This window comes from Phalacrocorax carbo, chromosome 1 (assembly GCF_963921805.1).
Source record: "Phalacrocorax carbo chromosome 1, bPhaCar2.1, whole genome shotgun sequence".
NCBI classification, from domain to species: Eukaryota; Metazoa; Chordata; class Aves; order Suliformes; family Phalacrocoracidae; genus Phalacrocorax; species Phalacrocorax carbo.
Window position 1 is genome coordinate 108,013,076 of NC_087513.1, and position 27,174 is coordinate 108,040,249.

A 27,174-nucleotide genomic window follows, 5' to 3' on the forward strand; every position below is an offset into this window, starting at 1 on the left:
AATCATGAAAACTGTGTGACTAATTAGTGAGCAAAATGTTCCTCTATTGATTTGATACACAGATTATTATGCATGATAAAAATGCTCCGTGGAGTTGCCATTTACTGTGTTAGTCTTAGAACAGAGCAGTCTTTGAAATGTAATGACCGCATTAAAAATCAAGTAGTTTTTAAAGGGCTCAAACCCATGATACTCTTTATTGTTGAAGGAAGTACTCTAAAAGAAGACAGGCAATTAAAATGTGTATTCCAGTACAAAATATACCGGGAAATACAATAAAATCTCATATGAAAGACAACAGTGCACAATAACCATATTAGCTTCCGAGTTTTGTATACAAACAAATACCCTATTAACAAACTTCACACCACACACAAAAGGCAAGAACTTCACAAAAAATTATTACAAAAACATAGCGTTGATACTGATTTTTTTTTTTCTCCAAGCTTGCATTCTCTGTGTAATGCTTGGGAAGAATGAGAACAGGTGTGGAAATAACAATAAAGAAATTGCCAGTGCATAAGTCATTCAGATGGCTGTGTTCTCTAAAAGATAATGAACACAGAGAGCTTGATTCAGATTCACACTATAGCTGTTTTGTACCTCCAGGATAAAGAGAAGGAGATGTTAGTCTACTTTTTGATAGGTTTGAAAATAAATATATACAATATTTACATTTTGGACATTTCCAGAAATGAACACGTCCAGATTATGTACCACTACCTAAAACATTTCTCTTTACTATAGAAAATGCATTTACTGTACAAATCTTTATAAATATGTGTAAACTTTTTCAGTGAACTGTCTGTGGATTCATTGAAGAGAAAACCATGAGACAGTCTTATTATCAGCTAACATTCGGCTGTGAAGTGTCCACATATTAAACAGTCTAGAGCATCATACATCAGGCAGAAGTAGATTCTTGGTGTTGAGAATATTTTGTGTTCTTCTTCTGTGCCATCACGCCAGCAAACCTGATTGTCGCTTCTGAAAATCTGCAGAAAAGCAGCAGGAGTGAATCAGTTCGACTCAGTGATCGTTATTGACTGCACCATGTCAGACAGAGTTTCTGGGTCTGCTTCTTCTTTACCATTATCTGAATTTTCTGATGAGATGTAACAGCCAGAATCTCTTGGGCAGTCATTTAACTGTGATTTGTCAAAGCCATGGTGAGGGCTTAAGCTCCGTGTCTCCTGACTACCCTCACTTTTCTGCTGCTGTTCAACTAGAAAGAACAGAAAAGAAAAAAATTGTCAGAATAAGTATCCTGGGAAAGAGTTTGAGATAGCAACATGGCTGATCTTAAAGAACCTGTAGAAACAGAGCTGTTAATATACACATGACTACATCCAAATATTTTATCTATCAGAAACAGAAACCTCAGCATCAAAGAACTGAAAATATGATTACATGAGTATAACAACATCTAAGCTGATGTTGAGGTTGGCTTTGATCCTGCAGTATGTTGCTCAGAGATGAATGCAGGAGACTTTGTCCTCATCCTTTATACTGAGGTCCTTCAGGCTGTCCGCAGGTGCCCACAGTAGAGATGGCAGCTTTTCCCCTCCCACATTAATGTATTTCAGAGCCTGCTCATGCAATTAATCAGGTAGGCTACTGTGCCTTGTTTATAACACATTGCATTATAGATGTTGTGGCTTTTAAATGTAACCCCCACCATTTTAACTACTCTGTGCGCTGTGTAATGAGATATAATGTGCTGGTCTTCAGAAGTGTTCAGTATAAAGATATGGTAGTCGGGTTTTCTAAAGCACTGGAGTTTTCCATGGGAGTGGGTGGCTGATGGAAACTTCCCAAGCTTAGCTTGCTATCCAGAAGGTTATTGTCCAAAACACAAAGGCCTCAGAGAAAGCTAAGAAGCCTAACTCCTGCTGTACGGTTTTTGAACACTGTTCAAAAAACTAAGTAGAAGCAAATTATCTTGTGAATAATTGTCCTTGTTTAGCTGCTGTATGACTAATCTGTTCAAACACGAAAGTCTGTAACTTGGTGAGAGTATCTCAAAAAAAAGCTCAGGAAGCTGGTGCCATGCAGACAGGCTATACCTGTATATCATGAAACTAATATTACTTGTGGTCAAAGTTTGTCTTCATATACTCTGGCTATGAAATTCGTGATGGTTACTCACAGTAAGTTTCTTGAGAAAGCAAGCTATAAAATATAAAATCTTTCCCTTTTTTACTTTTTTGTTTTTTATTTTCACCCTCCTGTAACTGTGTTTTTACTTCAAAAACTGGCTTGCTTTCCAAACAATGCATAAGGAGCAAATCTCATAGGAAAACAAGTGGTTTTACACCAGATTTTAGCCCTTCAGAAAAATGGTACCTTTTTGCTTTTGCAAAAAAAGTTCCCTTATTTCACTTGACTTGTTACTCCATGGTTACATAGTTAGCTTTGAACTTCTAGTCAGATTTAAGCTGTCTGAATTCAAGTCTAGGCAGAATGGAAGGCCTTGTACATGAAGGACTTGGTCCTTCATCAAAATCTAAATCTAGTTTATGTCCCAGAATTATAAAATTTCTACAAGGAAAATTCATACTTACATTTGTTTCAATTGTTGGAAGTTATAAGGTTTGGTAAGATGGGAAAGATTTTAAATTTGGATATCTTTTTTTTTTGTTTGTTTTTACATCTTGTGTTATATAGCAAAAAGTAAATCAGAAATTAAAGATTGCAATGTTTCACTCTGAAAATATTGAAATGGAACAGCAGGAGAGTCAGTACCTTTCTTCATTGTGTGAGCTTTCAACAAATATATTTCACAAAGCATTTTAATATATTGAGAGACATTTTTTGGTCTTGATGGAAGTCTTGTAGATTTGTTTGGACTGATTAAATCTGTTTAATATTTTCTAAATTTCAGTTGCCTAATTAAGTTAATTAATCTAAATTTTGAGGAAAAAAAAAATCCAAAGTCTCAGTTTAGTAATTTGTTCATTAAGCCTGAGGTTATAGGCATAACCTGTTGTATTTGAAAAAAAAAAAAATACTTTAAATGCTTTACAAGGAATAGCAGTCCCACCTTGTTCCCAAATAAATTAATAGTTAATCGCAGTTGCATGAAAAAGTACACCTTTCAGCAGATTTAATTGATATCTGTAACTGTTTGATCTCCTCTCACTTTACAGAACACAGTTTGTCATGTCAAATGTTATCTCTCTTTGCAGGGAAAATATTTGATCACCTAGAGTCCAATTGATTTCTGATTTAAGTCAGGAAAGAATTACAAAAGGCATTACACTAGTGAAGCTATTACTGCTGCTATTAGTAGCAACAAAAGGAGTTTAGCACAAATAACAGCAGATGCCCCAGTGAAGCCTTGTCTAAACTGTGTCATTAGCTCCTCGCACCCATCCCACCGGTGCCTGGATGACCCAGGTCTTGGTCACTGTGGGCTGGCAGAGCTCAGCTGGTGGCTGGGTGAAGTCCTCCTGTGCAGCTGCGGGCAGGGCTCCCCTGCCCTCCCCTGTAATCCCCTCATCAGCCTAATGCTGCTTGCTGGTACTTTCATTAGCTTCTCTAGCATCGTCTGCTGCCCTGGCAAGCAGTGACCTAAAAAGTGTTAATCCTGTTTACATTTTCAAGGTCAAAGAGGAACCTACCTCCACTTTGTTTGTGTTACAGTGGAAAGAAGACCAAGTAACTAGTGGATTAAAATGAAAATACAGTTTCAGTCAGTGTAATAGTGCCCTGTAACTAGTTGTAATAATCTGAGTAATTCCTATGTGAAAAACAGAGTCTGAATTCTTTTGTAGCAATGTTTTTCTCTTGTGTGTTTCAGGGAAGAAGGCACAGACAAGGCTGAAATTGAGATATTTTTTTTTTAAATCTGCATTTCAGTCAGTTAGGAGAATAAGAAATTTCTATTTAGAAAACATACAGAAATTTAAAACTTCTGTCCCTTCCCATGGTACTAGAATTTTTACATGAAAAACTGAAAATCAAAAATGTTCAGACACAGTACAAATATTGTATTTTCTATTTTTCATTCGGAGCAGAAAAAGTTGAAAAACATTTGCCTCATATTTAAGAAGAAAAGACTGAAAGCAAACTTTGGTGCTTTTTTGTTTTTTAAGCTCTCTTTAAAGCAGCCTTAAATATTATGCAGTAACTACCAAACCACTTGAACAAGATACTGAGTATTATAAATAAACATAGCATACAACTTTAGATGCTTCTTCACGAGAAAAGAAACTACACTTTTTTTTTTTTTTTTTTTTTTTTTAGATTTTGGCTCTTATATTCAGTTCTGCTTAGTTCCTTTCTCTAACATGTACGTGTTCAAGTTCTACATTAGTAAAGGGAAGTTTTCTGTCTTAATCTTTTGGACGTGAGAAGAAAGATACAATGCACAGAAAACAGGAATTGATAAAATTAAACTGCCGTTAGATATTGCAGAATCATCAGAAATAACTATCTTATCAACAAATGGAAGACCTATCATTTTTCTACAGTAAAGCAGTTTCATATAAGATAAATAGCTCTCAGTCATTGTTGTCTATGATATGGCCAGAAGAGTCCAAGATATGAATCATTTTGACACATATATTCTAATACTACTTTAGACGGTAGGATTATATTCAGACTCATGAAAAAAATGTGAGGCCTTTAGCCGTGGTAATAGATGTGTGATGCATACTTATCTTCCTTGTTATTTAGCTCTTTGAAAAGAATATTTGTTATTCAGTGACATAGATGTGCATGACAAATGCAGGGATAGATCTGGATTTTTTCCACCAGCTTTTTTTCCCTTTTTTAATAAGTTTAAATTCCTGATTAGGAAGGCACTTTAAGCTTAGGTTTAAGGCAATTCAGCTCAAGAATTACAGAGGTCACACTGACTTCTGTGCGGTTATGTTGGTTTAAACCAGATGAGTGGCAGGAGGCTTGGATTTTGTCTTGGAACAAAAAGGCTGCCTAGCAGCAAGCCGTACTTTGTGAGCGAGCCCTCTGAGAGTTTGTCTTCGTCAGTTTTGCCCAGAAGGTGAACTGGGCTAGGAGTATGATGCTTTAGGCTGAGTCACTTGCGTGCCTTCCTGGAAGGTGCAGTGGTGACGGACTAAGCAGCACCATACAATAACTAAATAGAACAAAGCGTGTCTTCAAGGCTGATGTTAGACCTCCTACGTACGTATGAAGGCCATGTATCAAACTGTAGTGCCTGTACCAGTTAGATCACCTCAGTGTTACAATGAAAACTCACAAAGCGTCAAACTCTGAAAGGATCTTTCTGAAGCAGTAAATACCAATATTTCTTGAAAAAGAAGCAGAGAAACCTGAAGTGGTTCTATACATACATGCAACACTTTGGGGACTCAAAGGAGTAAATCTTTTGTGGATATTTACAGACATGCCACTTAAAAACTTGCACTCAATGAAGTCAGTGGCATAGCTTTTCTGTGAGGGATACTGAGCTGTTGTGAGAGGAGAGTCTATGTTGGAAACAGAAATGAGAAGCTTCTTTTTTCTCTAAAATCTGGAATCAAACAGATGTGCCTGAAAAATAGGCGAAAAATACTAATACTCATGCAAGGATGAGCTTCCTTGGGAAATCTGGAAATACTATGTCCATGTCAATGATTTGTACCACAGTACAGAAGGGGAGATTATCTTGGAGCACTGTTTGACCTTGGCATGGTATTGTGTAATCCCATATACTTAAAGAGACTGCCCAGTGTAAAATGGTACTCTTGATGCTAGGCCCTCACGTAAGGAATGCAACTGAGAACTGAAAGTCATGTCCTCAGCTATCTACTATCTTGCTGTCCAAGTACAATAAATAAGGAACAAACCTTATCTGGTACTGGCAGTGGAATTCAGAGTATGATCTGGCACTTAAATATGAAAAGTAAGAAGGAAGTGGATTTGGGGAGATAAGTGGGGAGATATTACCCCCAAATTGCACATATGCACCATTTTTTTTCTATAAAATAAACTCTATGCATGTATTCGATAAAGTAATTCTTTAACTCAGAATAGCTTCAGACTAATGTAACCCACTGGACTTCAGGAACGAACCTCTTGACTTAAATCATCTGAGTGAGAAGAGAATCAAGGCTGTTTTGCACACACAAAAACATGTGTCCTTGGAAGCTGTTAAGAAAAAAGTTCCAAACGTCTTTTATTACTTTATTCATTAACCATCCAGCAACTGTTTCACTTTAAAAATAGCATCCTACAAAAGCACAGATATCCATCTCCTGTCTAGAAGCCATCTGGGAGCAGAATGGAAAGCTATTAAGACATACTTTATGAAAAAGAGCTTTTTTTTTTCCCTCCCCAGCCATGAATTCATGGAAACCAATCATTTTGTCCCAAATATGTAGACCTGATCAATTTATAGAAAATCTGAAAAGAGATCTGGGAAGGGGGGAGGGTCATAAGGAGCTTACAAGACCTTGCAGTTCTAGGATAGCCTTGCTATGTGAAGTACTTGGAAATGGAGAATTTGGGCCTGGACTCCCAGGAAAGGTACAAAGAAGATAATGCAGTACCTGAAAAACCACTATGTGGTAGCATTTGCTAAATAAAACTTACTTTTTAATTCCTGGTATAAGATGGGTGAAGTTTTTCCTTTCAAATTAATCAAATTAAATCAAACGTAAGTTAAAAAAATTCTCACTGCCAGAAATCCTACATTTTGGATGGCTTTAAGAAGCATATAATGTGGCAACTATTGCTGCAGGTCTTTTTTTAGAAAACTCAATAACTATTTATTCTGCAACATGAATTATATAGTCGCAAGTATGCTGCAGGAAGAAATCACTTAGTATAACACACAATAAATGTCAAGAAAAAGCCAAGGAACGAAAAAGAAATTAAAGCCCTGTAAAAAAATCTGGACATTTCACAATGTCCGATATCACACTAAAGAAATATTATATCTTGGTTTACTACATTTATAGTAGAATCTAGTAAAATGAGGCTATGTTCCAGCACGCTTGGCTGTTGTAATAGCAGTAATAGCAGAGTTGCAAAAACTCAGAAACCCTTGCATTTCAACTCTGGACTATACCTGGGACTCCATTCATTATTCAGACACGTGCTTCATGGGAGCACGAATGTAATGCAAAACATGGAAGTCTTCCAAGCTCTGTGAGAAAGATGGGCTTATGTGGGAAAATAACAGAAGACTGGCGAGGAGGACTGTAAATGCGCTCAAGTAACTTGCAGCTGGGGTGTCGAAAAACACATAGTAATTGTTGTTTGGCCTTGTGTGTTGGACAAGCAGAACATCTGTGTTTTTGTAACACAGGCCATCGATAGGCCCTGTCGAACATGCTTGAGATTCCTGCATCGAAGCACAGTGGTAAATTAACCTGTGCGAATCCCTGAAATACAGGCGAAACCAGCAGGTTCAGTGATCCTCTAGCATAGACTGAGCTCTGCAGTGCCTGCGTTCCCGCTTGTGTGCCTCCGCCCGGATGCTGCTTTGGGGATCCCCCGGCCGACAAGGTAACGAAAATAAGTTTACTCTTTGCATTTCGTCTGTGGTATTGTGGTTGTTCTTGTGTCCTGCCTGTGCTGGCTCACACAGCTTAGAACAGTAAATACGGTCTATGGCCTTAGTATATTTTTTTCACAAAGCTTGCAAAAAGAGTGAGCTTTTACCTGGAAAAGTGCTGAACTTATATCTAGAATACTCTTGGCCAGTAAACAGATTACCTTGTAGCTGTGGGTAATTATGCTGCTCACTTCTAAGCAATGCAGAAAATCAATTTTAATTAAAAAATCATTTATGCTGGACTGAGTCATGCCCACTTAGGAGAAAAAAATATTGACCTAGGAAAGTTCAGTTCAGATGCAGAATTCATTTTCACAGTAACACCTAGCTCTTTCAACCCAATTTTCCAATCGGATTGACAGAAGGACAAAAAGGTCAAATGATTCGGACAAAGTCAGACTCATGCTGAGCTTATTCCCAAGATCATCTTCACTCCCTGTCTTTCTTTATAACGACTTAAGAGATAGCTTCTATCAATTTTAGTCTTTAGTATCTCCCTTTTTAGAGCAGGCTGTTAAATTCTCTTCTGTCCCTATCAGTCACATGACAAATGCTATGAACCTTTGGCAACCAGAAAAGGCAATGATTTGATTCAGTCCTGATTCAAGACAGTATCTCAAACCAAAAAAGTATTTATGTGTGGCTTACCTTAAAATATACGTGAGTCTTACGAAACTCAACTAGGCTTAAATGAATGCTTATAGCTGGCATGGTATATAAAGATGTCTTGGTTCTGGTCCCTGTGAGTATTCATAAATCTGGGGGGAATATTATTTTATTGAATTTGAATACTAGAAAGATTATCTGTACCTATCTAAAGTGGATGTGAAGGAAATACTCATTTCATCTCTTGATCTGAGACTACAGTGTCATCAGTGACTTTGAAGCATGGGACACTTCATAAGATTTTATGTTGTTATTTCCAGAACCATTAAAAGAATTTAAACAGTCTACCATACCGATAACATCAGTGACACTGTTTTGCCTGCAGAAGTGACTTAATCCCATGCTGCCAATTAAGAAGAATCCTTTTTGGATAATTAAGGTAAATTTATTAATTTTCATTGTATGGGACATGTAAAGACCTTGCACAGGTGTATGTAGGGTATTAAGTGTTAAGACACCTTCAGAAAAAGAAAAACTTGGTGTCATCTTCTAGAAAGGTTAGGTGTCTAAGGCTGCTTGCTATGCTTTCTGTTACACAAGGAATGTAAGTAGTGAACCATATCCTCACTGCTCCAGAACAGTTGACACTCAAGTGGTATGTTAAAAACCGTTATGTTTTGGTGTTGTTTTTCACACTGATGCAAAACTGCAAAATTACAATCTAGCATTTTTCACTAATTTTGTGCGTGTGTGTGTTAAATATTGGTATAGAAAAACATACACAATAAAAGGTGCAGAAAGTGCAGCAAGGCTAGTTACCAAGAAGTATACACAAATATATGTAGTTTAAGGGCAAACTAGGGAAACAAATGTATTTTCAGATGATTTCCAGCTAGATCCCTGCAATACAATTCTTGGAAAATATCCCAGGAAGACATTGCTTTTCCAGGTCTCCTTTTCTTTCTTTCAGATGCTTCCCAATTGCAAGTGCACATTTGATGAATCCTTTTTTTTCCTGGATTCAGTCTTTCAATCACTACTTCTACACAGACAGCCGTTCAAGAGTCTTTTCCTAGCCTGACATCTCACAAAACTATAGACCAGAACTACTGAACCTGGTTGCAAAGAAAACCCTTTTAATGACTCTCCAACGTGTTTGCAAGAACCTTACCTTTCCCTGGAAGCTGACTAAGAACAGGAAATACTGCACATACAAATGGGGTCCCGAAAAAGCCCAAACATACAGTAAAAAACAAGGTCAGCAGAGACACAAAGAGGGAGATTAGAGAACACCTGCAGCGAAAACTGAATGGATGAGGTAGCCAAAGACATGCTTAGAAACCCAGAGAGATTTCTGTACTGAAGCACATAGGGTATATATGTGCATGCAGGTATGTGCATACATAGGTACATGTGCTGGAGTCAGAATTGGAAAGCTACCTACCCACTGAAGAGATAAAAAGTGGACACCTGACAAGAATTGATATTAAAATATCCCAGGAAGACATTGCTTTTCCAGGTCTCCTTTTCTTTCTTTCAGATGCTTCCCAATTGCAAGTGCACATTTGATGAAATGACTGCTCAGCATAGGGGTGAGTATGCACCAATATTAAGAGGAAAATATCTCCTGTTTTGCTGACTGTCTAATTAAGTAGATGCTTAGCTGTAGTTTCTAGGAATTTCAAATAAATTATTTAAAATTAGAAGTCAGGCTGGAAATATCGTTAAAATATCACGAGAAAGGTATTTTCTGTTCTGTATCCTAGATTTTGCCCTCCCAGCAAAAGGAACAAGTGAAGAAAACATAGTCAATACACAGACATATACACACACTGTATGATCAGCTTTCAGAAGCTCACCAGAAACTTGAGTCAGATTCATTCTGAGAAAAGAATGCAAGCCAGCTATTAGTGTCTTTTTTTTTTTTTTTTTTTTAACAAAACCTTTCTCCAAAAGAAACTGATTTGGATAAGGATTTAAGTGTGCGATAAAGTGAGGGAAGGAAAAACTCCACTCTTCTGCAAAATGGTGTTTATAAAAATTTGAAGAAAGTTCTTTGCTGTAGCTATTTGAAATAAGTTCTATTTTGGTTAAGGTGCTAGCAGAGAGTTTGGGAGGTTTTATTTTCTGCTCTTGCACAAACCTTATGACTTTTGGGAAGTCACTTAGCCTTTCTGTGGGTTGGGTCACCAACCCACTTGTTCTTAAGCAATAGTTGCTACCAATCTCTAGTGTAGGACCTATAAATAGGAAATTTTAAACCATTCATGTGTTACTAGTATAGTAATCATATACATATCTAGAAGAGATGTACAGTTTGCTATCTGAACAAATATAAGAACAATCCATGTTTCATATTTAAAAGAAAAATCAACTTACACATCAGTGTGAGAATCACTACTTCTTTAAAAATGTCTCTTCAGTTAAAACTTGCACATAACTCTTTACAAAGCTTAAACACTTACTGTCATAGTCCTGCAGATTTTCAATTGCTGATAAAAATCTTGCCCTGTCTTCTGGGTTTGAAATATTTAATTCAATCAGGTGGCTCTCCTGTAGATCCTTTAAGTCCTCTAAAGTTTCATAGCCATTTAGCAACAGAGTTGAGGCATATTCCTACAAAAAGAAACAAGCAAATCCTCTCATGTAAACAAGCACTATGCTTAGTAGAGGAATAGGAACAATTTCTCTTTTACTTTTTTGTCAGGTTGAAATGGGCTCCATTCTCTAGTCTGGTTGACCTGCCTTCGGCATAAAACCAGAGCTGGAGAGGAAGAGACAACAGAGGCCGGGGTGTCTGGGGATTCTCCTGGCCATCCCAGCATCTGTGCCTGAATTGTCTAACAGAGTCCGACAGCAAATCGGTCCAGGACAGAGCTCTGCCAGAAATTATTTAATCTGCTGAGTGTCTGGACGCGGGGGGGGTGTCATTCTATGAGTGCCTCCCACACTGGGTCTGGGAAGGTAGGGTGTGCTCTGCCTTTGCACAGAGGGAGGCCTTACATATAGACGAGGGTGAGAAGCCAAGGGAGCCCTCAGCCATGCTGTGTCACACATGGTGCCCCTCAAGCTGTGTGTCAATGTGGTATGAAACTCTGTGCATACACCAGGGAAAGGAGTGTTTGCATCAGCAACAGAGCAATAACTGTTATTAAAAATGTTACCTGTAAATCATGACCTAATTATGCTTTCATACTCAGTCAAGAGCTAGGGTTGCAGAGAGGAAGAGAGGCACAACATGAGCATAGTGCAAAAAGACTATTGTTCCCTAAAGACTGTGAGAAATTAGAAACCCAAATTCTAAATGTTGGCACTGGAGTCAGGCTGCAGTCCTGTCCCTGCAGTGTCCACAGTCACACACTTCCCATGCTTAGGCACAGAGCTGCAGTCAGGTTACAGTGACTTGACAGGCCACCACTGTGCCTCTTCATATGGAGTCTCTTACCCTAACTAAATGATGTCATAAGATGCAGTTCTATGAGCCACTCACATCAGACAAAAGAGAGACGTGAATCTGCTTTGCTTTGCTGACCTCCAAATTGTGGAAACCTGCCTCTCCACTTCTGCCTGTAAATGACATCCAAACCTGAGCGTACAGAAATGAAACATTTCAAATACTGCGTTGGCTGACCTGCAGGTGGACACAATCCAGGAGCTCTTGCAATGTTTTAGGCTTGGTCCTTTTGCTTCCTCTGTGCGGCTTTATCTTTCTGGGTGCAGCTTCCTCTTCCAAGATAATATCCACGTAAATGAACTTGAAGTTTCCTACTTTGTTGTTCAGCATGCCTGTCCATATACCCATGGGGGTTTTACAGATGATATCTATAATGTCTCCTTTCTAGAACAATAAAAAAAAAATCTGGTTTGTTACATGTAGGTTTTCCTCTATGGACCACAGAATCTTAACTGCTCCGTTCAAAGTAACTTTTTATAATTACCTAGGTTTAACTCCTTTGCTTTTATAAAATCCCATCAAAATAATTACAGAAAATTGAGTTAGTCCTTATCTCCAAACATTTGCGATGGATAAGTGAGCATAAGCAGCCCCTCTCATGGTTTTTTGTGCTACACTTGGTCCCTGAAAAGGGATAGGGTTGCATCAGCAATCAACTTTTGCCATGGAGAGTGGGCATGTCTTTGGCAAAAAGCAAGGGAACTCTGTGAGGTTACACAATAATCTTATTATCCAGGATCTCAAGGGTCTTCAAAAACTGATAGCTGAGATATACAAGCTATACAAGCATATCTTTCCCATTTTACAGTAAAAGCAGTGGCTCCATTTCTTAAAGGCAATAAAGAACATTTAACTCCCTTAATATCTTCCAATCTGTCTTTCCCAAAGGACTGACAGATTTTCCCACTATTATTAACACAGTTTACTGAGAAAATAGTGGAAGATGCCTCAGCAGACAGATCTAAAGGCTTCAGCTCTCCACACTTGTTCATTCACTCACAAATGTGAGTGCAAAAGAGAGTGACAACACAGGTACTTCAAGGGGGCTTTTTGGTAGAGGAGTTCACAGCCACGCTGTAGGAACCAAGGTCTCAGCTCAGCCAAACAGTTACTCTGAGTAATTCTCTTAGTAAAAGGGCTCCCATCTATGTCATACACCCAACACAACTTGCTCCCACGACCTTAGAATAGAGTCCTCTTTCCTGGGCAGGTACTACAGAACTTAGAAAAATGTTGACAGTCTTTAAAGAGTTACGCAACAAATCCCCACCTACACACTTCATTTGGCATTCTGCTACAAAGTTAAAAATCAAACTCAGTTTGTTAAAATACCTGCTAACAGCTCCAAAACTTTCAAATCTTTTCTGGTCTGGTCAAGAAACTGCAAGTAAAGTGGTCACCCTAGTTTTGGTACAAACCCAAGTATGAAATTGACTGTGGTCCAGTGACCTGGTTTTGTCCGAATTTGGAGCTCAGCGCTATGAGCACATTTGAAATTGAAACTAAACAAACATTTGTTGAAAGGCCTTTAAGCACACATATTATTCTACACACTCATGGAGGCTCAGGAACGTCAGACATGGATGCAGATCAGTATTAGGCAGTGGCTGTAAGCCAAGCTACAGACGCTGTTTGAATTCTGATTCAGGGTACTGAAATTTTGTGACATAAATGCAGGGGATTTAAACCCTAAGTATCAGTTTGTAATTCTAAAATAAACCACACCAGTGACTAAAAAAGGAACCTCTGTGAGCCAGCAGATGTTTGGCATTTCGTGACCATTTAAACTCTTTTGAAAGAAATGCCCTCGGTGTGGGTGGAAGTGGAGGGCAAGTGGTGAAGACGGCAAGCACTGGCAGAGCAATGGCTGTAATGCAGGCCTGAGAGGAGGAGAAGGAGACTGCAGTGAGATACAGGTAAGGATTTTGACAAAATAAGAAGCTGTGAAGAAGAAGAAAAGATGCTGAAGTGTGACTATAATCTGGAAAGAGGGAAAATAAAGAAGTCCAAATGACAAACAGGAGAAGCCTGAAGGATGACGATACCGAATGGATCTGTGCATGGAGAGAGGAGAAAAGTGTTGGGCTTTTTTAGTAATATTCAACTGGGCCCACGTCTGGAGCTCCTTTTTTCTCACTCACACAGTCTGGACACCCCTGCCGTGTTGTCAGGGCCAGAGAAAAATCATAATTCAAAGGTATGCTTAAAGAAAAGCTGAGTGGAAAGGCAAACTGGTTTCATAAAAGACAATGGGTGTCACTGAGCTCTTGATATATCCTAGTTGTGACTGAAAAAGCTGGGAAGGCAACTTCACATCCCATGAGACTCAAGTTTTTCTTGCTCCAGACCTAGCGTGTGGGAAGCAACATGTACTTTACTCTGAGGAAAGCTGTGGTATCCAGGTAAATATCACGATGAGGTACCTACCTGGAGTCTATGCCTTTAAAAGCCTTTAGCAGCAGTTGGCTTTGCAGCATTGTCTGAACTAAGTCCTTACAGAAGCATTGCAAAACCAGATTGGTCTTGCTTTTATGGTGTTACACATACTTAACAGTTAAAAATACATTAGTAAATGTATTCTTCACATGTAAGAAATGCCCCCCTGACATTCTTACTGGAAAAGAAGAAGTCGTGGTCATTGTCTTACCTTGATTTTCAGAGAGTCGGTGTCATAAGGACTTGGTGTGAAATCGGTGTGAACTTTGGCTCGACCACAGAAGGGCCCGCTGTAAGGGACTTCGTCATCAAACCGGAGGCTGTCCCTGTTGCTTGTTCCGTCTGAGCAGCTGGTCACCCCACCTTAAAGACAGCCAAGTTGAGACATCTCCCGCACCAAATGCCCAGACATGCAATTCTGCACAGCAGCCGAGACGAAAGTATTCAAAAGCACAGAATTAGAGAAAGAGTGTACTCTGTGGTTTTGACACATTCCAGGGAAAATACATTCAATAAAAAGCATACTACAGAGACTGAAGAAAATAGGTAGGAGATCTTTCATTAACATATTCCCTACAATAATCTTTTTCTGGTCATGATACTAATAGACTACACATTTTACTTACAGACTTTTTGAAATATCACCTCTGCAGATTAATAAAATGTACTCTAAAAATGCAATTTAGGGAATTAATTTTGCTGAACTTCTCCTGTTTATTCAAAGAAATGAAAACAAGTACGGTAGAAGTTATTTTATGCCATTACAGAGCTAGCTGAAACATCAAAGGAACCTGCATTGCAGAGGGAAATTTTAATCTTATCAACATTTCTGCCTGTCATTTTATCCAAGTTGAGCAATAAAATATCAGCAGAGTAATTCAAGCAATTTTGAGCAAGCTCTGCAATATCCCATCCAAATATGTTTTTAGATAAGAGCAGCAGTATGTTGGAAGTAAACTCCCATATCCAATTTTCACAAATCACATCATAGAAAATGATCATAAAAATGGTTTTGTTTGAGGTGATTGCTTAAGTGCACAGCTCCGTCTCAGGGCCAGATTAACTACTAAGTGCAAATGGTCTGGACTGCAGCTCGAGTCCCCACTTAGGGCTCACGTGGTGCTTGCAGTGATGGCACAGCAACATCATCATGGACAGCTGTGGCCTGCTGCCCAGCAAATGTCCACAGCAGAGCAATGGATAGAGAGGTGGAGGCAAACTCCACTTCTCATCAGAGATTCATCTGCCCTCTGACTAAGACTACCCTGTTGGAGGAGGGTTTTCAGTGGGTTTGCAGAGAAGCAGACTGTGTCTCTCTGCATCATGACCCGAAGCCACCAGGTCAGGCTCCCATCACCCATCATCTCAGAGAGACCTCTCGCTTTGTCTGCCTCACATCTGCAGGGCAGAGGGATGAACTCACAGTCACTACCCCCAGAAAGGATGCTTGTGTGGCTGCACCCAGTGATTGGACCTCTATGGGTGCCAGCACCATCACACTGATAACCCCAAAAAACAGTTATGGTGTATATACTAACAACATCCCCTATAATCCATGCTATTTTTTTTACTTCAGTTAATATTTCCACTCTTAAAAACACTCAGCTTATTTCTGGAGAGAGGGTAGCCACGCTAGCTGCCACCCATTTAATCAAATTGCACTTTTGTCTGCCAGACTGAAAAGCTCTCTACTATCACATTTTTGATCACCAGCTCTGATACCTCAGACTTAAACAATAACAATATTGATCCAGTGACTGAATAAGAAGTATGGATATCTTGTACTTACTAGATGAGCTTTGGCCACTGTTCAGACTATAGAGACTTTCCATAGAGTCACTGGCTTTTAGGGAGACTTTCTCAGTGTGTATTCCACCACCAGGATCACTGTCATCTTTTCCTTCTTCACTCTTTAACACAAAAATCCAACGTTAACCACCAAGAGATGTATTTTAGACAAATATTTGTTTTTTTTTTTTCTTTTAAATCATCACTGGAGAGTAACCCATCATTACGCTTTATTCAGAACAACTATATTAGAAAAAGCATTTTAGAAGCTGATGCCTGGTACTAAGGATGCCCAGCACTACCCCTAACACCTTATGATCTTGGAGAAATCCCCTGTCTCCTCTCTGCCCCACTCACTACATTCCACTCCAGCTCAAGCAGCTAAACTGATTCTCCATCTTGGAAGACTACAATATACCACAGCAGCAACAAAGGCTTGTAATGGGAAATTTGCAGGCAGGCAGATAAGGTGTTTTTTCTGGATGTCTCAGAGGAGGAAATGTAAAGTTTAATTCTGAAAGTGCATGGTGAAGTGCTAGCTGGCGCAGCTGCATTTTGCATTGAACTTCTGAAAATTGTGGGCACCTGGTGACAGGCTGGCACCCAAGCCACGCTGTTCTGGAGACAGCTTGCATACAGATATGGCGTCAGTGTGTCCTAGCACTGTGCTCACCACTTTGCCCGTCCTAGACATTGGCCTCAAAATCCAGTGCATTTCAGAATTAACAGATGCATGTTTCTGTCACAAAATCTAATGGTGTATGAAATTGGCCCCTTGAGTTTATAACATTAAATCACACCTCAGGAATCACCGCCTATTCAAAACAATAAGATCCATATTTCAATCACAGGTAAGTTAGGGGTGATGTAACAACTAAATGAAATAACGATGAGTTTAAAAAGGAAGGAATTTCTTCAGCAGATTTCAACACATTCTCAATGTGCATATTCTGATGCAACTGAAATATCCTGCTGTACTTAGGATGCTACGTTGTATTTGGGGAAATATTAATTATTCATCAGTTGGCTGCTGACGTCAAGCAAAGATGATCGCTCATGTATGAAGTAGAGACTTATACAGGTACATATAAGGCATAGCATTGAAATGAAAGACTATATTGGTTTTCAGCAAGGGCAGTGCTTGTTGCACCAGTCAGCAGCATAACCCATCGGCCAATCACTGGGTCAGTATTGTTTGTCATCATCTCCTGCAGGAATGACGATTATGCTACATGTGTGTCCAACAAGATAATTCATTGAGTCTCTGTCATGTGAATTGTTGCTGTAAATGTGCAGAAGGTAAATGTCAAAATTCTGATTTTTCTTTGTCATAATATAAAAATCATGGATTGCAACCTCTCTAAATTGCACTTTTAGCAAAAAATGCAAACTGAACTAATGGAATAGGAATCCTTGTCATTGACTTCCAAAAACTGTCTAAAGGTATCCTGTGAAACTATTTTCTGCTTGTGAAGTTTCTTATTTATTTTCCCTACTTACTTGATGTTGACACGTGTGTGAGACAGGATGCAGACTAGGTAGATTTTTTAGTATGAAAAGTCCTTTTTCCTTATGTTTTTTAAAATTTGGAACTCACTGACACAACATATTGAGAAAACAGTGTTTTGCAATGTGTGAAACATTACATGTTTTTTATATTTAATTTATATAGGTTCACTAAGATTCAATAAGGTAAAAGCAGATACAGCAAATGCCTTGTGCTCTAGAATGCTGGCTGACATCTATAAAATGGACTTTGAAAATAATTCTTGTATTGAAAGATAAATTATTCTAATGAAGCATTTTGTACATGTTAAGTATCAAATGGGGTTCATCCGATACTCCCTTGCATCCATATCAGGAGATTTTTTTTGTGATGCTTACACAAATGCTCCTTAACGACAAAGCAAAATTCAGTGATGTAAAACTCCTGTGTCTCTGTTGGGCCCTTACTGTGTGATCTTTAGTTGTATATGTGCTTGTGTGTGTACATTAACATGCACATGAAAGAAAGGGTACATACTAAAGCTGGTTTAATTCAGTATGTGTTACCATGTTTTTATGGATTGTCATGACTGATGACAATTGAAACATGAACAGGAAAAATGCACATAACATTTTTACTTGACATGTATTATCATCAAACATGAGATTCTTAAGCTGTATTTACCATGTCCTCAGAGAGTGCCTTGATGTACTTTTTACCCATCTTTTTCTTCATGGTAAGGGAAATGGCTCTCATCTTCTTACCCAAACTTCTTCCATTATTTGCTGCTTTAGTTTGGCCTGCATCTCCAATGTCACTTATAGTCTCCAACTCAGATATCTGATTCAAAATAAAAAAGTAAGCCACAACTCACCATGAAAATGGAATTCAGTGTAGTGGAATAGGAATCACAGAAAAATATTAAAGACATGAAATGCAGTTAGAATGACAAAAGTCAGTCATAGCCATTTTCCTGGGGAGACGAGTTCCTAAACGGGTTTGCAGCACACCACTCTATGTGTGAACGACAGAAAGAAAATATATTTTATGCCAGAAAACATTGTTTCCTATTGTTTATTAATCCAAACAAGAATAGAGGGGATTTATGCAGGTTCTTGAAAACAAAAATGACACCTCTGTGTCATTGTATGCAATGTGTCATTGCATATACATGCCAGTTCCTCTGGGCATGCAACAACCTGAAGTGCACTTCTGTGTTTTTTAAAAATTGTTTCTCATCTTCCCATCAAAGTACCAAAGTGTAGGTGTGATGCGTTTTGGCAAGGGCTTGATCACTCAGACTGACCCAGGTACACAAGCAAAGTTCTCGCCAGTGTAAAATTTACACAATAGTTTCCCAATGTTTTTGCATAACTGTTGTGGGAAAGCGAACTGAAGAAAGTAAAACTGTGTTATACAGACCTCAGCTGAGTCGTCTGTCTTTGATATCGAGTGATGCCTGAAACGGTCAAAACTTCCAAAGCTGCTTGTGCGCTGTGAAAGAGAGAAGACAAACCTTGACTCACTGATGGTGGTTTGTTCTGTTATTAAGGCTTAAATACAACTGTCAAGTCACCTGTTTGCGTTAAAAATTCGTCCCAGATCAATGGACCATGAACTACTACATCGAGCTAGAAACAAACTAGGAGGTGACTATATGGGGAAAAAATTGTGACTGTACAGTCAGACACAGAAAAATGAATAAGAGAACCAATACTGCTTCAAATACTAACCAGATCATGGATGTGATTGAATTCTACATCAGTTTCACATTAATTATACACAGATATCCAAGAGTTACTTCTAGGTAAGATTGCTATTGTGAGCTTAGAAAAAAAGGTGTTTCCATAATTTTTTTACAAGCTATGGAGTCAGTTATGGTGGCATCAAATGTGGCAATTTATAGTTTACTTTTGCAGCTGGGGAGACTATTTATGGCTCTTTACCAACAGGAATCAGCAAGGACCGCCGAGGATTATGAATACATTTTTTTCCAAAATGCGTAGGTTCTGGAGGGACTAAGTAACAGAATAATTAGGTGGTCCTTGTGTTTTATTTCCCAACCCACCAATTCAAAGATCTGATTTTTAAACATACACGGGTACAATTTTTCCCAGTGCCACAGCACATAAGAAAGGATGCATCACCTGAGCTGTGCATTAAGAGACCGTGAATGGATTGTTTTTACTTCCTTCTAATTTTCACCCTTTCTGTGTGTGTATAATTGACATGGTAAGGAGGGAAGTGGTGCAGCAGATTTTTGCAAGAGCGGTCACACAGAAATACCTGCCAGGCATGCCCGGGCAGAGTTATCTGACACTGCACTGCCCATGGTGGCAAACTGCATAAAATTGGCATTGATGACCAGTCCCTTTAAGTGTGGCCCTAATAGCAGCAGAATTTGGACGTTTATCAACTCTACAGTGTGTTTAAGAGCTTGTTTTTATACCTTCACCAATACTCAAAGCTAAATCCAGAATGACTCCTTTTTTGAAATTTCTTCACTCTTCCATACTAAGTGGAAGTCTTTTAATGCAGTATGAGATTTCTTGAAGCAGGGTTTACTATTACATACTATGCAATATCATCTCAGCATATTTCTGAGTATTCAAAATCCCCTCTGGAAGGGAAAAACTATAAGTGATTTCAGACCACCACGTTACAGGTTTTCCTGTATTTATTAATGCATTTACCTTGCCCATGTGATTTCAGCCAAACCAGTTCCTTGCTCTCCATTGCTTTCTTCCCCCCAAGCCACACAAGCCATCTTATCATCTCCCCCTAGGTTTCTAAAGCACCCATTGTGCTCCCTTCCCCTGGCATCTCCAGCTGCCTCCTTTTGCTCTCCCATCCCAGACACTACAAGCCTCGAAAGGGCCTGTGAGCTCCTGGCTCTGCTCCACCATTACAGCTTTGCAATCTTCTCTGCCAGGTAAGAGTTTTCACAAGGTAGCCTCAGAGACAACTGAGGGAGACCATCCTTTGGGCAAGGAAAAAGGAGGAGAAAAGGACTGGTTTAATAGCCGCTCCCATTGCCTGTCTGCTTAATGCCAGCATGAACCTGCTTCCAGAGAAGCTAAGGAGAAACCTCTCAGTGATGGCAAGAGGAGCAAAGCTGCCCAGACAGCGAGTGCAGCAGGCAACACCCCTCTTGCTGCACCCATCCTCAACTTCCCTACTCAGGCGGATGGGTTACTAATGATGCAGGTGTGCCATCCTCTGGAAAGCTGGAAAACCAAAGACCTGTTTGAGCCGAGACCTAAGTAACAATTTCAGCTGCTGGCAATTTTCTGATTGCTGATAGATCCCTGTACCTGTTCTGCCCACAGCTGCCAAGCTGCTGTTTGCTGCTCTGTCTCCTCATGCTCTCCTTTCCTGGCAGCAGCTAGTCAGTCCTCTGTGGGACTCATCAGTAATAGTGTCAGGTTCCTGATGCCACACAGGGTGGTGAGGTAGCATTCAGGCTTCACAACTGTGATCTTAAGGAAGGAGTTCATCTAAATGATACCAGCTACGCAGTGCACACTCAACCCTCCCCTGGGTGTTTCCATCCAGGAAGGACCCCATCTGATTCTGTCCCTGCTCATAAATCACGGGATTACTATCCATATTAGCTCCTTTATCTCTTACACACAGTTGCTTTTACACTAAAAATCGTTTGCAGGAGGAAAAAAAATATGACAAAGAAAAGCTATGGGAAACTGTATGCAAATACTTTGCCTTAAAGTCTCCATTTGAGAAGAAGAAAATCAGCATCCCCTGGAACACAACTGAAAAGAAAAGCTCCTTGCTGTTTCATTTCCCTGTTTTTCAATACTTATTTATTACCCAGCTCCTCCCCTCCAAAGAAAAAATAATTAATGTGGACATAGCAGTGGGAGAGACCTGAGCACAGCCAGACGGAAGAGGAAAACGTGCCCACATTTTGGGTACATGTTCTAACCACTGCAGCTTAAGAGAAAAAGAAATAACATCATTTTTTTTTCCCCCCACTACATTTCTGGGCACATCTAACCTGAAAAATATTTCCAGCCAAAGGTTATTTGAAGAAGCTGACCCAGATTTCTGAATAATTTTGGTCAAGTAAAATGACATTTACTATTCATGAAGGGGGAAAAAAAAAAAGAAAGAAAAAAATCACACAGGTCTGCTCTTTATTGATTGTAATCTCTCAGAATATCTCTGTTGGCTAAACATTGTGGTGTATTTGTTTGGTTTTACCCTGTGAAACTGAAAAGGACAATTTGGATTGTACACTTCAATTTTGTCTAAAATTCCCATAAAGGACTTTGCTATTAAGTAGATGAACAATATCCTGTGACACGAGGTTAGCTCAATAGTATGATATAAAAACACAGCCCCAAGGATTATGGTTCTATTAGACAGGATTAACACCTTTCACTGGCTTGTCAACCCAGCCAAATGTGCCCTCCAGCATGGAGCAGAAGGGATAGAAAGAGGGAGGCTGGAATTCACAGCAATATTGGGAAAGTATAAAATAGTCTCACACAGAGATCTCTAAACATACACTGACCTTTCTGCTGCATTCATCACTTCAAGATGTCTAGCAGGAATAACTGCATATTAAAGTGCAGATGTGCTGCAAATACTTTAAAAGGAACAAGAGGAAAAACATTGTTTATTGTTGGTCTTACCTATAAACAGCCTGAGCACAGGGAAATCAGTTATTCTTTTTCGACCCTTGAAACAACCTTATATCCTACATGTGCAGAAGCCTTGGGCTATTTTGTAGTGTACTTCAATGTTGCTTCATCCCTATTAAATATTAATAAGGGTTACAGGATGAGTTCCACTATTCTAGATAATGGTCTCGTTGCACTGAAGAGCACTAAATAGGGCTGCTTCAGCAATTCTCTAAACTAACTTTTTCCATTAAGTAATCAATAGCTACCACCTTTTAAAAATATATTCAACCCCATTACACTGATAACAAAAAGCAGATTTAGGAGCTCTGGGCTGCAAAGGGAACAGGACTATTACTTTCAGTAGTGTCAGTCACTGCATTAGCGTCAGGGAACACCTACTTTGTGAAGATACGCACAGGCTTTATTTCCAGGTGAAGGGAAGCTTTTAAAGTAAATGCAAAGCTACTAGGAGAAAATATGCTATTGACTTTTGATACCAGGATTCAGCATCCTAGAAAGTTAAGTGATTTTTCTGGCTGGATTCATGCAAGAACTACCAATGGATACGTTAAGCAAATACAAATTTGCTCAGTAAAATCTCATGGAAGCATGGACAGGGGACAAACACTTTCATTTTCCCACACAAGGACCAATCAAATAATTTCTATAAATCAACACATTAACTTTCATCCCTTCCCCTTTGGTATACCAAATTAGTGTAACAGAAAATATCAAAGATATTTTTCAGTATTTTAAATCTTTCTTCCACCTTTTCCTGTATTTTCAATTCCCTGAAATCCAGGAACTTTAAAGAAACACTTTAAAGGGATAAGTGTTATGCAATTGCTGTTTATTTTAATTTGCACAGTCTGCAGTTGGTGATCTGTTTTGCCTGTAAATAACCTATCATTTTCCCCAGAAAATGGTATGGTATACAAATAGAAAAACAACAACAAAAAGAGGTTCTGCAATCCATGTCTTTCTGTTATAAAACATTCTTCCCTGTAGGGCACATCATAGCAGAAGTCAGCTAGTTCTTAAGATAAACCAGTCAGCGCTTCTCTGTGTCTAAAGACAACCTTTGAGCCAAAACTGGCAGCAGTTATCTGGCTAAATAATCAGTATAGCTGATATTCATCTCATATTTTCCTTTGGACAATTCATACTGCTCAGAGATCCGGTTCCCTGCTGTGAGAAATTCTGGTCCATTATGTTTTGCTTCAAGTCCTATTAAAAATAACTTTTAAGGCCAGCATGATGCACTGGCTTTGTACTGACCCTCTCGCACAAGTAAATCTCTTCAAATTCCTTCATGCATTTTCGTTTTTAGCTTCCATTCATCCTTAGACTACCCAGACCATGTAAGCTATATAGGGGCAAATGCAGTCACTGGGAGTAAATAAAAGGGAGCTCAGCATGTTGCCCAATTTTCTTGCCTGCCACAGACACTTGTATTCTTCCCTCTCTCCTCGGAAGAAGACACAGCAACTCCCAAGAGGACAGTCTGTGCACGCTGCTTTGATCGATGGAGATAAGTGGAGCTCAGGCTTTGATTCATTTCTTCTGTTCTCTGATGCTCCTAGTGCCTTCAGAAGGAGGAGACTACTCTGAGAATGAAATTAAGAGTTACTAAGGTAGGGATGAATATTGCCACTCTGCTAGCTTGTCTTCTTGCTTGTCCTTTACTTTCCCAGAAGGCAAGATAGCAATTTTGAGCTTTTGGGATGATTTGTGGAAAAAACCACCAACAATAAAAAGCCCCTCACTTCTCTATAAAGAAAGAGGATTTGCATACAAGATTCAGTAACTCTCCAAATTGTAATAGAGAAGCAAAAAAAGAGAAGATATCATGACCTCCGGACCTATTCACACATTAGTTACACACATAGAACTTCTGACCACTAACCAAGCTATTGCTATAACATTCTATCCCACACGAAACATGGCCTAAACCTTGTACTTCTCCAGTCAAAAGCAATAAAAAAGATACAGCTTGTTCTTGCTAACTCAAATAGGGCAATCTACTGAAACAGCATTTTTTACTGGCTTAAAAATGACTCTGTAAAAGACTGGTTGTTATCGTAGTCTGGTATTCCGTAACTTCATGGAGGTGGGGAGAGAGGGGAGCAAAGTGATCTTTGAACAAAACTTCCACCATGAAGACTCAGAGCAAACACCCTAATTTTAATGGTGGAAAATGAATGGAAACGAAAAGCTGTATAAAATAGTGAGATAATCGTACTTAACACTCCTCCAGGTCAAGAAACTTCACTCTCCAAAGTAAACACTGAGTGGCTATTTTATCAGTACCACTATCTGGTACCAGCCTCGGTCTCTCAAGCCTGAACCAATGCTGACACAAAGCACGTAGTTCCCGATAACCAGCCCCCACGTCAGAGTTTCCACTAGAAACTAATTTCTCGAGTGCTTTCAAAGGGCAACTCGTGCAGGGCAGGTGCCAACGTAGCTGAGAGCAAGGGGGAAGCTACCGTCACGAAGTTAAATGGGCGAGATGGTTTGCAAAGTCTGTAAGTCTTCCTCAGGAAGAGGCAAGCCACGTAGGAAGTCTGAGCAAAAAGGCAATTTCATCTGGCAAAAGAATGTGCTGTGTTGATTAAACAAGTTTGTGAGGAACTAAATACGGAAGCAATTTAAGAAAAGTTCATCTTAACACTAAGAAAGTTTTTTGTAACTGAATGTTGCAAAATGTACAAGGGGGGGAAGGATCTGACTCCTCTTCCTTTAAATGCACATTGACCCTGAATTTTGAATGCTGTCATTCCTGGCCAGTTGCTGAACACCACTCTCAGCTCCCAGTGAGAAAAGTCACTCCAAGTGTTCTTCTGGCAGTCTGTCCAATTCTGGGAGTGTGCGCACAGGTATTTGCAATAATTATGTAATTAAGTCTTTATTATTTATATGACATTTAATTAAAAGTGACTTTCAGTGGCACACAAAACCATGAAAAGAAAATGACTTTAAAAGAAGGTTAAGGATGTGTGACAAACCCAGAGGAGCTATGAAAATGACAGTTAAGGACTTGGCATGATGTGCGCTTCTACCTCCCTGTTATCCTTTTTTACCCTTCATTTACACATGGGCAGAAACATCGAGGGACAAGCCTGGAAACCCACCCTCCACAGAACTGTGACTGCAGTAAAGGGGAGTGCTGTCTGAGTAAAGACTGGTTAAACACCACGTAAGCATTGCAGGCTTTGATCTTTAATCCCTTAAGTACCAACATCTTTCCTCTTCTGAAACTTTCTCCTCTCCCAACCAGATGAATGCGCAGATGAATTCTCATATTTTAAAAATTAATCACCTTGCCTCAGTTAAAGTCCTTTCCCTGCTTACATATAAAGCATGATTTTATTAATGCTGTCTGTTACCTAGGTCCTGACTTTGCAGCTGCAGCTGCATTTCTCGTGTGAGAGAAATTACTCACATGCGTGTTTGCAGAATGGGCTTTAAGCAAGGACAAAAACATATATGTCCAAAGATGGGCCAAGAAGCACGTAGACCCCAAGGGCTTAGTTTCAGAGCCCCATGCCTGTCCAGCACACACGGAGTGGGGCAGCCGGCGTACTCCCCCAGCAGAGGTGGGATGATATTACCATGAATGCTCCTACACCAGAGCAGGAGCGGCGATAAGGAGCCTACTGCCTCGTTGTGCTATACATAGACTGCATGCAGAGCAGTGCAGGGAGACACAGCACGTCCATGGGCTTTGCTGTTCCTTTTTGCAAGCCTGAGAGCAGCCACAGCTGCCAACTGCAGCACACTCGCCTGCCAATCCTGGAGCAGAGCAGCAGGGGATGTGCAGAAAATACTCCTGCCTGGTGTGACAGTCTTTTGGTTAGAGCCTCTGCGACTCAGTTATTGTACCACAGCCATACAAGATCCTTTACAGGGGTTATTTCAATGGCAGCGAGAGCCTCCTTGCCTATCTTAATGCTTCGTTCATGCGTGACATGGGAGCTGGTCCTGCTTCCAGGGAGTCACCGAGAATGAAAGGCAGCTTCTGCATTCCTTGCTAGGGAGAGGCATGTTTTCAGTGGAAGGTGTTCCTTGAAATGACCTTCCAGAGGAAAACAAGATTAAAAAATAACCTCTAAGTCATGGTTAAATTTGACTGTCCCAAAACCTCGTTCTTTTTCTGAAGAGTAAGCAAGCTTCAGAAAACCCTTATACAAGTTTTACTGCCATCCTGCAGTCTTATCCTTGACAACAGGTAATGACCAACAATAAGCTAATTCTAAGAAACTTGGGGGAGGGGGGAGAAAAAGACTTAGTTTTTATTACTTTTAAATGAGTGTTTGATACATCATGTTGGTTCCCCTGATTAATGATCACAGCAAACTCAGCCATTGGAGTTGTAATGTTTCTGCAAGCTTCCCTACAGCAAAGCTTAGCCATTAATTCAGTGGCATATGTCAGCTCAGCAGAGCAAGGTCACTCTTCTCTTTCAAGGGGAACCTTTTTAGAAATAATAAAACTGACAGAAAGTTCTTTTTTGCATGCTTTATGTCACCTGAGGTTGAGTGCTGCAGTTAATATCACAGAGCTTATAAACATTCCCATCTTCAGCAATCTCCAACACCACTGGGTTCTTGGAACCTCAACTTTTTTTTTTTTTAAGTAATTTAGTGACAGCTTGATGTGGGGCAGATATACAGTATGTAACCTTAAATGAGTAAAAAATGAGTAAAAAATGAACAAATCTTTTCTTAGGCTCTTTAGAGGAGAAATTTTGGAAGGCACTACGAGACTGCTGATATTGCAGTGTGCATTTAGGATGTTAGTGCTTAGAGAAAAAGATATAGGATTAAGGACTTTGTCTTCATGGGTGCTTGCACCTTTGGCTAAAAGGTGAAAATCTTAAAGTCCTACTGGTTCACTTGTTTTCGTGTCACTGTTAACTGATACTGAAGGCTGGAAATCTGTAAAGGCATGCGATGTAAAGAGAACAGTAAGTTAATTGATCTATTTGTGGAATAATTTTGAACTTGTGAGTAGATAAAAATGTGTTAGTCATCTGCTATGATAACTAATTGCAACTGGAACTTATTTATCGGGATACAAATATTATGGAGCATGATAAACAAACTAATTAGCTGAAGAATAAGTTCCAAACAATAGGCCAGTTTTTCCCCCCTCATTATCTCCCTTCAGACATCCAGACTACACTTGATTAATGAATCCATAGTGAGATTAGCTGAAATTGCCTTAATGG

General features: G+C 39.4%; 1 protein-coding gene across 3 annotated transcripts in view; it reads right to left on the reverse strand.

The window, feature by feature from the left end:
- Positions 1–229: 229 nt before the first annotated feature.
- SAMSN1 (SAM domain, SH3 domain and nuclear localization signals 1) overlaps positions 230–27,174 on the reverse strand; it is a 276,633-nt gene continuing 249,688 nt past the window's right edge. For 2 of the 3 annotated variants that reach the window (XM_064469960.1, XM_009508378.2), the window contains 7 exons: positions 18,718–18,789; positions 17,980–18,135; positions 15,811–15,931; positions 14,233–14,384; positions 11,763–11,969; positions 10,597–10,747; positions 230–1,225 (listed from right to left, as the gene is read on the reverse strand). In XM_064469960.1, the coding sequence (XP_064326030.1) occupies positions 1,020–1,225; positions 10,597–10,747; positions 11,763–11,969; positions 14,233–14,384; positions 15,811–15,931; positions 17,980–18,135; positions 18,718–18,789 (1,065 nt within the window). In that variant the 3' untranslated portion in view covers positions 230–1,019. Of the gene's footprint in view, positions 1,226–10,596; positions 10,748–11,762; positions 11,970–14,232; positions 14,385–15,810; positions 15,932–17,979; positions 18,136–18,717; positions 18,790–21,950; positions 22,033–27,174 lie in introns of those variants that run through there. The other variant, XM_064469973.1, reaches the window with a different exon arrangement.